The 12,692-nt window shown below is 44.9% G+C and overlaps 1 protein-coding gene across 15 annotated transcripts in view; it reads right to left on the reverse strand.

Moving 5' to 3' along the window:
- FHOD3 (formin homology 2 domain containing 3) overlaps window positions 1-12,692 on the reverse strand; it is a 361,609-nt gene that overhangs the window by 298,287 nt on the left and 50,630 nt on the right. For all 15 annotated transcript variants that reach the window (XM_081166062.1, XM_081166061.1, XM_081166055.1 and 12 more), the window contains exon 2: window positions 5,269-5,375. In XM_081166062.1, coding sequence (XP_081022188.1) covers window positions 5,269-5,375 — 107 coding nt within the window. The remainder of the gene's footprint in view (window positions 1-5,268; window positions 5,376-12,692) is intronic.

A 12,692-nucleotide genomic window follows, 5' to 3' on the forward strand; every position in this document is an offset into this window, starting at 1 on the left:
AGCCAATCAAAGTTCTTATACAGTGGTACCTCGGGTTAAGTACAGTGGTGCCCCACAAGACGAATGCCTCGCAAGACGGAAAACTCGCTAGACGAAAGAGTTTTCCGTTTTGGAGGTGCTTCGCAAAACGAATTTCCTATGGGCTTGCTTCGCAAGACGACAGTGTCTTGCGAGTTCCTGCTGGTTTTTTTCCCTTCCCCCCCTTTTTTCTAAGCCGCTTATCAGCTGATCCGATCAGCAGATAAGCCGCTAAAAGCGCTAATCCGCTAATTCTTCAATGGGCTTGCTTCGCAAGACGAAAAAACCACTAGACGAAGAGAATCACAGAACGGATTCTTTTCGTCTTGCGAGGCATCACTGTACTTAATTCGTTCTGGAGGTCTGTTCTTAACCTGAAACCGTTCTTAACCTGAGGAACCACTTTAGCTAATGGGGCCTCCTGCTGCTGACGCACTGCCGGAGCACAATTTCTGTGCTCATCCTAAAGCAAAGTTCTTAACCCAAGGTACTATTTCTGGGTTAGCGGACTCTGTAACCTGAAGCATTTGTAACCTGAAGCGTATGTAACCCGAGGTACCACTGTATACAATATAACAGAGTGGTAGTGAGGGCCGTCAAGCCGTGTGTTCAAAACAGATGAGGACAGTCTCACAATAGTCTTTCAAAAGTATCAACAGAAGACGTCTCGAAAGTTTCAAAAGTAAAGTCTCTCAATAGTTTTTCAAAAGTTTCAATGGAAGACATTTCAACTATTGAGAGACTTTACTTTTGAAACTTTCGAGACGTCTTCTGTTGATACTTTTGAAAAGACTATTGTGAGACTGTCCTTAGACATCTGTTTTGAACACACGGCTTGACGGCCCTCGCTACCACTGTTATATTGTACATATGAACTTTGATTGGCTTACTCCTATAATTTGAATGATATCATTACAGTGGTACCTCAGGTTACATATGCTTCACGTTACAGACTCCGCTAACCCAGAAATAGTGCTTCAGGTTAAGAACTTTGCTTCAGGATGAGAACAGAAATCGTGCTCCGGCGGCGCGGCAGCAGCAGGAGGCCCCATTAGCTAAAGTGGTCTTCAGGTTAAGAACAGTTTCAGGTTAAGTACGGACCTCCGGAATGAATTAAGTACTTAACCTGAGGTACCACTGTATTCTATTATATATTTTCTACTCACTATTAGCCTACATGTTGTGTTTGTATTGTTGTGATTAGTTCTTATTGCAACACAGGGGTTTGTTTTTGATACAGCTTATGAATACCATCCACTGTGAACTTCATGCTCTTGTGTAATTCATAGTCCTTTCAACTGTCCTATAAATAAGGCAGGCAAAACCCCTCTAGTTTAAGAGGATGGTTGTGTTTATTGTAGTCAACCATGCTATAGGCGTCATCATATGAGATCACAATGTCACAGTTTTCTGTCACAGTTTGACTAGTGAGCTAACAGCTACCTCTATGGCCCATCCTTTGCTGGAAGAGAGCAGAGATACAGAACAATACATTAAGATGAGTCCCACACAGCCCATCTGCTCAGAAGCCCTACAAAGCATAATGGCACTTACTCACAAGTCAGACCAAATAGGGGGACAGCTTTGGGGGGAATTATACCCATAAATTACAGTACATCCCAAAGCTGCTCAGCTGGTGTTAAGATGGAGCTGTGACAGCAGGACTGAACACGCCAGGAGAACTCCACTAGCATATCACAAGAGGCACCTAGTTTTTGGAGGAGGAAAACAAGAAGAAGAAAAATTCTGAATCTTAGAAGCCAGAACAGCAAGAGGGATCGCTGTGCAGTGAAAGCAGCAGTCCCTCTTGCTGTTCTGGCTTCTGGGAAAGCTGCGCAGCCTGCATTCACTCCATAAGACGCACACACATTCCCCCTTACTTTTTAGGAGGGAAAAAGTGAATCTTATAGAGCAAAAAATACGGTACACCCTGCTGACAAAGTTACGTTTCCCCATCAAGGAATGACTTTACCAAAGCTCTCCTTTGAAGCTCTTTCAGTGTCTTCACATATATATTGCTGCAATACTCTGAAATAAGTGAATCAAACCCTGATGACCACAACCGAAAACCTTACTTGGAACATGGAAATTATCGCTGCTGAAAGAGCTGATGTGCAGATTAGATAAGTCAGGAGCACTATAACTGATGTGCACCCATTGGATAATCAGGAGCACTGCAAAGCCACTTCCGAGCTGGAGAGGAGGTGGGGTTGCGGGCCCACGTCCTCCCCACACAAGCAGGGGCTGGCTTACAGCCCCTGTGAGAGTAAGGGAATCCTCAGGTGCGTCATCATCCCAGCCAGCCAATCAGCTGGCTGGGGAGGCGTGGCCTGGAGCATTTAAGGCTGGCACGCCCGGGGACTTTCCTCTCTTCCCCGTTCCAGCTGCTTCGGTTTCCCACCCCGCCCTCCCTTAGGTTTAGCTCTCTGCCCTTGCTATGGACTCCGGTTGGTCGCCGCAAGGGGCCTGGTAGGAATTTTTCCACTTGGCAAATTGGCACCAGCCATTTGGTTTTTTCACCTACCTTGTAGCAAACATCACAACTTTCCCGGTATTGGCGGTTAGGCATTGGCAGGGGTATTGTTATGCAAATGAAGGGGGAAGGAAGCACCATCACCTTCCCCCAAAGAAAGCCTGGTAGATGAAGGGAACGCAGTGGATGTAGCCTACCTTGATTTCAGCAAGGCATTTGACAAGGTGCCCCATGATATTCTTGTAAAGAAGCTGGTAAAATGCGGTCTTGACTATGCTACCACTCAGTGGATTTGTAACTGGCTGACTGACCGAACCCAAAGGGTGCTCATCAATGGTTCCTCTTCATCCTGGAGAAGAGTGACTAGTGGGGTGCCACAGGGTTCTGTCTTGGGCCCGGTCTTATTCAACATCTTTATCAACGACTTGGATGATGGACTCAAGGGCATCCTGATCAAATTTGCAGATGACACCAAACTGGGAGGGGTGGCTAACACCCCAGAGGACAGGGTCACACTTCAAAACGACCTTGACAGATTAGAGAACTGGGCCAAAACAAACAAGATGAACTTTAACAGGGAGAAATGTAAAGTATTGCACTTGGGCAAAAAAAATGAGAGGCACAAATACAAGATGGGGGACACCTGGCTTGAGAGCAGTACATGTGAAAAGGATCTAGGAGTCTTGGTTGACCACAAACTTGACATGAGCCAACAGTGTGACGCGGCAGCTAAAAAAGCCAATGCAATTCTGGGCTGCATCAATAGGAGTATAGCATCTAGATCAAGGGAAGTAATAGTGCCACTGTATTCTGCTCTGGTCAGACCTCACCTGGAGTACTGTGTCCAGTTCTGGGCACCACAGTTCAAGAAGGACACTGACAAACTGGAACGTGTCCAGAGGAGGGCAACCAAAATGGTCAAAGGCCTGGAAACGATGCCTTATGAGGAACGGCTAAGGGAGCTGGGCATGTTTAGCCTGGAGAAGAGGAGGTTAAGGGGTGATATGATAGCCATGTTCAAATATATAAAAGGATGTCATATAGAGGAGGGAGAAAGGTTGTTTTCTGCTGCTCCAGAGAAGCGGACACGGAGCAATGGATCCAAACTACAAGAAAGAAGATTCCACCTAAACATTAGGAAGAACTTCCTGACAGTAAGAGCTGTTCGACAGTGGAATTTGCTGCCAAGGAGTGTGGTGGAGTCTCCTACTTTGGAGGTCTTTAAGCAGAGGCTTGACAACCATATGTCAGGAGTGCTCTGATGGTGTTTCCTGCTTGGCAGGGGGTTGGACTCGATGGCCCTTGTGGTCTCTTCCAACTCTATGATTCTATGAAAAGGGTAGTCCGGCAAAGGACTCCGGGGGGGGGGGGGCGTTGCCCTGTCCGAAGCCTATGGAGGTGTGGGCCTAAGGCATGCCCCCCGAGCGGTGACACCTGGGGGATCCTAGTTGACGTACTTCAGCAGGACTCCCCCGACTGGTGGTTAACCCTTCCCGGTCTTCATGCAATTGGGCTGAAGCCGGGTAGTCAATAGGAACCAATGCCTAAGCCAACACCTCTCAATTCCTGTAATCAATAAAGTTGTGGCCTTTTACGCCCATTAACCTTAAATAAAGTGTCCTGTGTCTTCATTTCACAAGGGGGGAGGGGGACTTGCCACGCAACTACTACTGAAGGGGACAATAATTTTCAGCTGTAGTACCAACTTTTTCCTGCTCCAAGTCCTTGTAGTAATGGGAGCCAACTAGGAATGGCCACTCCCAGGAACCAGTATGTGAAGAGGAAGCAGACAATGCAGGAATCCATAGAACTCATCTCCTTTTGGTATGGATGTCCGCCCCCAATTGATTGATTGATTGTCGAAATGTGGCAGGACGTAGTGGGATCAGTGATTGGCATGCCAATTTCCAGGTCCAGAGCATACAGACACCTGGTCTTCCCATTCAACACTGTCTCTGCCTGTCTCTCATGTTGCAATATCTCAGCTATGAAGTTGGAACAAGCACTCTGCCAAGTAATATGCCGTACAGAGAACTCAGAGGGCTTTTTAAAGTGAGAGGAAACAAAAAAATTTAAGTGTACACTCCCTCAGGGGACCATGCTTTCTCAGTAAAATGTTAACCATATACTGTACTTGAAGAACTGAAATAATGGGATCTGATGCTCAGCTGAAAAGAGCATGGTTTCACCTGGCAAAATGCATCACAATATATTACCATCCTCCTTTCATTTTCTCCTTGCGTGGTATACAAAAATATTTTTTAAGACCTACTAGTAGTGAGAAAAGAGAATGCTTTCCAAATATCTATAGATATAACACAGTCTTCTGGTGCCACTCAAAACTTCACTTAACAACCTTTATTGTTTTGGATACAGCTTCTTAACAAAGCAGTATCTGGTAGCAACAGCAAGTAGAGAGAGCTCCCTACTTCCAAGAAAGTAATCATGTGCTGCAGTCCTTCTTCAGTTATAGCACCTGGTAAGGACAGCAGAAGGGATCCAAGAAACAAAGGCAAAGGCATAAAAATCCCATCCAAGGTAGCTTTCCCACCTTTTCCTATTGCCATGCCTAGAACAGGCAAGAAACCTCCTTCCAGTGGCAAAGGCAGAAAATGGAAATGGAGCCAGGGGGACTTGTCTCCCCATTAAAGTATCCCTCAAACGGTTTTTAACTTTCTGCCAGTGGTAGAGAAAACCCACATCATGCAACCCAATTCTCCCCTACAGAAACCTCCATGGAAATCAATGTTTCCACACCTTTCCAATGTACAACTTACCCAGAATCCTCCTGGAAACCTTCCAATTCATCTTTTTGTTCTGCTAAGGTAGACTCTAAATCCAAGTAGGTACCATTGTGAGACAGCTGCAATGTGCAGTCATCAAGCTGAAAAAGAAAAGAAAACACTGTAGTTCACTGTATCAGTTTCAAGGTCTCCAGCCTCCAGACCAGCTTACATACAATCTAGTACAAACCATCAGATTGTTGCTGCCCCGGTCGAAGGACACATTCACTTAATACCAGTACCTCAAATTCCCCCCGAGATGTTGGGCTAAAGGCCACCTGCTCCTCTAAGAAAACTTTAAACAGTAGGAACAGGCGTTAAGTATATGGATGCTAGGTGTAATTCAGAGGTGGTTTCCTGAGACAACCAATCCTTTTCACGAGAGCAAAAAATCCCAGTGTGTTTCTGTCACTCGCACCTTCTTGCTCACTTTTGATCACTTGCATATTTCTTTGTGGAACTTGACATTTTATTCAAGGGAGAGAACCACTTCTGCTCTTGTTTACCAGATCACTTTATTGTTGCATGAAAGATAGGAAGGTCAATAATCTTCCCATAGGCTGATGCTGCTTGTTTCTTTGCAGACACATCACTTAATTGCAATTTGTTTTCCTTCCAACAGTTAATTATTAAGTCATGGTTAAGTATTCAGCGGGATGCGGGTGGCGCTGTGGTCTAAACCACTGAGCCTCTTGGGCTTGCTGATCAGAAGGTCAGCAGTTCGAATCCCCGTGACGGGGTGAGCTCCCGTTGCTCTGTGCCAGCTCCTGCCAACCTAGCATTTCGAAAGCATGCCAGTGCAAGTAGATAAATAGGTACTGCTGCAGCAGGGAGGTAAACGGTGTTTCTGTGCGCTCTGGCTTCCGTCGTGGTGTTCCATTGTGCCAGAAGCGGTTAGTCATGCTGGCCCCGTGACCCGAAAAGCTGTATGTGGACAAACGCTGGCTCCCTCAGCCAGTAAAGCAAGATAAGCACTGCAACCCCAGAGTCGTCTGCGACTGGACTTAACTGTCAGGGGTCCTTTACCTTTAAGTATTCAGACATAAGGATTAGGCTCCAAACCTGGATGGGAAATCACATGGGATCACAAACCATGGTACATAATAACTATGATTAAGTGTTACGTCTGGACCACACAAAACCTGATCAAAGCAACCTCTCTGCTTCCAAGATGAGAAGCAAGATTCCTTTGGCATCTCCCTGTACATGCTTTCCTGAGACAGAGCTTAGTTCAGCAAATTAAACCAACATTTTCAAAGTAAATTTGAGATCTTAATTGGGATTATGGGTGCGCCAGATCTCTATCTCAATTGTTTGTTAAAAAAACAAACAAAAAATAAAGATACTGTTCTTTCTACACAGTAGTATAATATTTGGCTCATCTGACATCTGCAAATAAGTAGCCGAGACAGGGCTTCCTCTACGAAAAGGAAACTTGAACGTATGAATGCCTAGGCAAATCAGAGTTCAGAGGTTTCTAGCCTGCCATAGATGCAAACAAACTGAGCTCCGAAAAGTCCTGGGCACACATAATTTTAACCATACCCTATCAGAGATTAAACTCCTATTCCCATGTTCACAGCAAAAGATTGACAACATAGCATGTAAAAGGTAAAGGGACTCCTGAATGTTAGGTCCAGTCGCAAACGACTCTGGGGTTGCAGCGCTCATCTCGCTTTACTGGCCGAGGGAACCGATGTACAGCTTTCAGGTCATGTGGCCAGCATGACTAAGACACTTCTGGTGAACCAGAGCAGCGCAAGGAAATGCCGTTTTTCTTCCCACCAGAGCGGTACCTATTTATCTACTTGCACTTTGACGTGCTTCCGAACTGCTAGGTTGGCAGGAGCAGGGACCAAGAACCGGGAGCTCACCCCGTCGCGGGGCTTCGAACTGCCAACCTTCTGATCGGCAAGCCCTAGGCTCTGTGGTTTAGACCACAGCACCACCCACATCCCTAACATAGCCTGTACGACAGCTGATATATTGTGCACACACAATTACAATTTTTCAGATAAGTTAGTCATTGATCCTGATCACACTTTTGGACATGGTAAATCTTCATATAGAAAATTCCAGAGAAGTTATATATGGAATCAGAAAATGTAAACCCGTCTCCCCATGGTGTTAGGAATTAAAATCTAGAAGGAATATAAATATTGGATTATGCACATTTTTCTTTAGCATCACCATAGCTTCTGACCAAAGCAGTTTTGTGGCTCTAGCAAGTGTAAAAATTGATCGCCTTCCTAATGAGGCAATCGCCTGGGTAAAGGGCCATTAAGGGGAACAAAGTAAAGGGGCTCTGTGGGAGATGGCTGGTGGGTGGGTGCCCTCCCTCAACTCTTAGATAGTTAGAAAGGCATAACCAGTTTAGAGCAGAGAGTAAAATGTGACCTAGAAGGCAAAAGCATCAATCTGGGAACTGAGAGAGACCACAGCAAACTATGGCAAGCTCTTAAAGAAATGGGAGTGCCTGATCACCTCATCTGTCTCCTGAGAAATCTCTATGTGGGACAAGAAGCTACAGTTAGAACTGCATAAGGAACAACTGATTGGTTCCAAATTGGGAAAGGAGTACGGCAAGGCTGTATATTGTCTCCCTGCTTATTTAACTTATATGCAGAATTCATCATGCGAAAGGCTGGGCTGGATGAATCCCAAGCCGGAATTAAGATTGCCGGAAGAAATATCAACAACCTCAGATATGCAGATGACACAACCTTGATGGCAGAAAGTGAAGAGGAATTAAAGAACCTTTTAATGAGGGTGAAAGAGGAGAGCGCAGAATATGGTCTGAAGCTCAACATCAAAAAAACGAAGATCATGGCCACTGGGCCCATCACCTCCTGGCAAATAGAAGGGGAAGAAATGGAGGCAGTGAGAGATTTTACTTTCTTGGGCTCCATGATCAGTGCAGATGGTGACAGCAGTCACGAAATTAAAAGACGCCTGCTCCTTGGGAGAAAGGCGATGGCAAACCTAGACAACATCTTAAAAAGCAGAGACATCACCTTGCCAACAAAGGTCCGTATAGTAAAAGCCATGGTTTTCCCAGTAGTGATGTATGGAAGTGAGAGCTGGACCATAAAGAAGGCTGATCGCCGAAGAATTGATGCTTTTGAATTATGGTGCTGGAGGAGACTCTTGAGAGTCCCATGGACTGCAAGAAGATCAAACCTCTCCATTCTGAAGGAAATCAGCCCTGAGCGCTCACTGGAAGGACAGATCGTGAAGATGAGGCTCCAATACTTTGGCCACCTCATGAGAAAAGAAGACTCCCTGGAAAAGACCCTGATGTTGGGAAAGATGGAGGGCACAAGGAGAAGGGGACGACAGAGAATGAGATGGTTGGATGGTGTTCTTGAAGCTACCAGCATGAGTTTGATCAAACTGCGGGAGGCAGTGGAGGACAGAAGTGCCTGGCGTGCTCTGGTCCATGGGGTCACGAAGAGTCGGACACGACTAAACGACTAAACAACAAAAATGTGACCTAGAAGGCAAAAGCATCAATCTGGGAACTGAGAGAGACGCAGCAATGTTTGATTTCTCTTTTAATACAAGGTTGCAGCAATGAGGGAAGCAAGGTCCTCCTGGGGTGTTAATGTTGTTGGGAATTCCACTCCACCCTTGCTGCAGATATGTGGGGTTGTTACATGTCACATGTCTGTTCACATTCCAGCACAGATTGCTGAAGTCCCGTGAGCGGAACATCCGCTCTGCATTGCTTTTGTGTTCTCTCTCTCTGAGAAGAACAACAAGAAGAGAGGCCATGTTTTTCTTTGTCCTGATTTATGTATAATAAATGCGTAGTTTAGTATAGTATCTGTCAGGGAACTGCCATCAGAGGGGAGAGGAGAGGTAAGACGCTCCAGTGATGCAGGGGAGGGAACTAGCAAGGAGAGAGAGAGGGCTTCCGCTGGGGAAGGAAATCCCGGGGACACCAGGGAGAAAGGGGAGGCTGAGAGTACTGCGGAGGGGAGGCTCCGAGACTCTTCCAGTGAAATCAGCGGAGAGAGCACAGGACCTCCGCTTGGCACGCCCACGCTGCGCAGAAGGCTTCCGCGCAGAGAATCTAGGAGGAGACTTGGAGTCAAGGAATTTTTATGTTGGAGGAAGTTTAGGAAACACCCACTGACGGATTCTGCCAGTGACTGAGACAGTCGCATTGTAAGGGCTGTCAAACCAGGGAAAGGTTTAGCTATACAACCAGCTTGGAGCAGTTTGCAGTTTACGCACAAGCAACCCCAATTCCCATTACAGTATCCATGCCTTGAGCCTGATCTGTTGTGTGTTTACTCTGCCGAGTAATGTGTGCTCTTGCATGCACAGTAGCATGAGTCGCAGACGCATGTCGGAGGAGGATGACTGATGGATCTCTGCAGTGGCAAGGCTGAGAAGGGAGACGCTCTGGCTGGGGCCAAGCCAGATGGCTTTCCATCCCATGGTTCCGACCCCTCAAGTTGTATATATGTGTAAATAAGCCATATATCATAAAAGAACCACAGTCCCTGGTGTGTCTCATTTCCAAAAGGAAACATGAACCCTGGGTGAGCTTCTGGAACCCATGGAATCTCACACCGCTCAGAGATTGCAGTGGTGTGTAACAATGCATACAATGCAAAAATGAGACATGCAAAAACTGCATGTGAAGTAATCCTTTTTTCAGTTCTTGGGGGACAGTGGGGGATCATGATCACCACCATTTCTCTATTCTCTCCCTTTATTTTTGACCAGCATTTGCAGGTAGTGTTGCTAGATGCAACTGAAACCATATAAAAAGGCCCAGGTTTTGTTGCTTTTGCTGCAATGCACTAAGAGTTTTGTGGCCCCTTATAGAATAATATATTTATTATGGTATAGACTTCTGTGGTCCAATACATCAGATGCATGAAATGTAATCCTAAATTGACAAGCGTAGCTGAGGGTGGAAGAATGAAGGGGCTTGAAGTCAGAGGGAAATGACATGTCTGCTCCTTTTTAGGTTTTTCCCCTCTGACCTCTTCCCCTTCCACAATGTACTCCTCACACATCTGATGAAATGGACTGCAGCCTGCGAAAGCCTATGCCATACTACATTTTTCATGGAACTGCAGAGTTGGAAGGGACCACAAGGATCATTTAGTCCAACCTCCGGCAAGGTAGGAATCTTTTGCCCCAAGTGGGGCTCAAAGCCACAACCCTGAGATTAAGAGGTTTGTTAAGGCTTTAAGGTGACTCAAGACTCTTTTGCTGGTTTTGAACCATATAATTCAGGCTTGTGATGTTTTTTGAACCAAGACCAAATGCTAGTTATTTTGAAGCTACCCAGCCACTGATAGGGTGTTCTTCCAACCAGAAATGCTGTCAAACCTAGAACAAATGAATGGATACTAAACCAGATCCTTAGAGAATCCACAGCTAATAACCAGGCAAATAGCTGTATAATTCCTCAGTAGCCTTGGGTAACAACTGAAATTGCAATGACAAAAAGGCACCTCTAATTGGATAACAACTCTTCCATCACTAGGGTGATTAGAACGTCTGCCCACAAATTCGGTTGTGTAATTCGGGGAAAAGAAGCTTGCTTTCTAAAAGGACTATACCTTTCCAAAGAACTACAAAAATGGGGAGGGCCCTGGGTGTCACAGTGAACAAAACCACAGCTTTCCCAGACTTTAAATGAATTGCTTTACTTTCAAGTTGAATGAAATGTTTTCTGTTTCTTGCATCATTAAGTAAGTATTCCAGTTTCAAAGTACTGGATCTGATGGCGTGATAAGAATATAAGAGAAACTTTCTTTTGGAAGGGGTAAATTAATTACTCTTCTTAATATGGATCTATTCAAGTAAGAGAACCAGAAGTTCTGAAAGTGTCTCTCTGATCTCTAATGCAACCTTAAATTGAATCTTGAAAAGCTTAAATTGAAACTTGAAAAGCTTTTCAGTCTTGTCTATCCCAAATGTAGACCTCACATACCTTATTAGGTATATCCCTAGAATTTAATGTGTGCACATAAAATATATGTTGCACAACAAAGAGTCAGTCTTGAGGCACTTAAGACTAACTAACAAGTTTATAATGAGATAAGCTTTCATCTCTGAACATTGGCCATGCTGGCTTGGGCTGGTCAAGAGTCTGTGAGAATTAAGCTTAATGTACGCAAAATGCGCCCAATGATCATTCAGAAGACCAGCAATCAACGATAATGCAAACACCCTAATGCAAACACTTGGCAAACACTGCCAAGTTAATTAACCCCTACCATGGGATAGAAAACCATTATTGCGCCTCAATGCAGAAATGATATAATTGTACTTCGTTGTTGTTGTTGTTGTTTTTAAATCATATTGAGAACCACATTTATTTACATTTATCAAGCAAACACCAGAAAGCAAATGAAACTCTGCATAAAAGACCCAACAACCACAATGGCACAATAGCTGAAATAACGTAATATTCTCTCTTGTTACAGAACTAATTTCGAGGGAAACTGATGGTCCCTCTAACACTTGAATTGCAATTTCCCCGAATTGTAGCATATTGGGCTTGGGTGTCTTTATACTGCCTTATTAGCATGAAAAACAAAACTACTCCGTTCTACCAAAAAAAAAAAAAAAGAAGGGAAAAAAGAAGGCATCCCATTTCACCTGTCTCCTGATAACTAAGAATTGATGCCTAAGCCACACCGCTGTGGCAATTTTCCAAAGTTTACCATACTAGAGCTCTATAGCAGGAGTCCTATTGTTCTTCCACTATTGTGTTATCACAATCCTGGCAGTGACTAACAACGAATGTAATCAAGCCCTTAAATACTACATTCCCCGCCTCCAAGTTAAACAGTGAAAGTAGCATTACTGTAGTTCCCATGTTTTAACCATTGTTTGCCCAGTTATGGTGATGATCATTTTCAGTATCTCATTCCAAAATATCACTGCCTAAAGGCACTCCCAACCACAGTTGAATTACAGTGGTGCTCCGCAAGACGAATGCCTCGCAAGACGGAAAACCCGCTAGACGAAAGGGTTTTCCGTTTTGGAGGTGCTTCGCAAAACGAATCTCCTATGGGCTTGCTTCGCAAGACGAAAATGTCTTGCGAGTTCCTGCTGGTTTTTTCCCCTTCCCCCCCTTTTTCTAAGCCGCTAAGCCGCTTATCAGCTGATCCGATCAGCAGATGAGCCGCTAAAAGTCGCTAAAAGCGCTAATCCGTCAATGGGCTTGCTTCGCAAGACAAAAAAACCGCTAGACGAAGAGAATCACAGAACGGATTCTTTTCGTCTTGTGAGGCACCACTGTACACTTCTTGATAAGTTGTAACCTGGTAGTTTCACACTGGACTCTCCTCTTGGAAGGTTTGGTTTTTTAAAGTTCTTTTCCTCCAAAGCCTCTTCCTCTACCTGTGATACGTCGTCGAAGTGTTACACTCAGGACTCACAGG

This window comes from Podarcis bocagei (genome assembly GCF_964188305.1).
Source record: "Podarcis bocagei genome assembly, chromosome: 13".
Classification (NCBI taxonomy): Eukaryota; Metazoa; Chordata; class Lepidosauria; order Squamata; family Lacertidae; genus Podarcis; species Podarcis bocagei.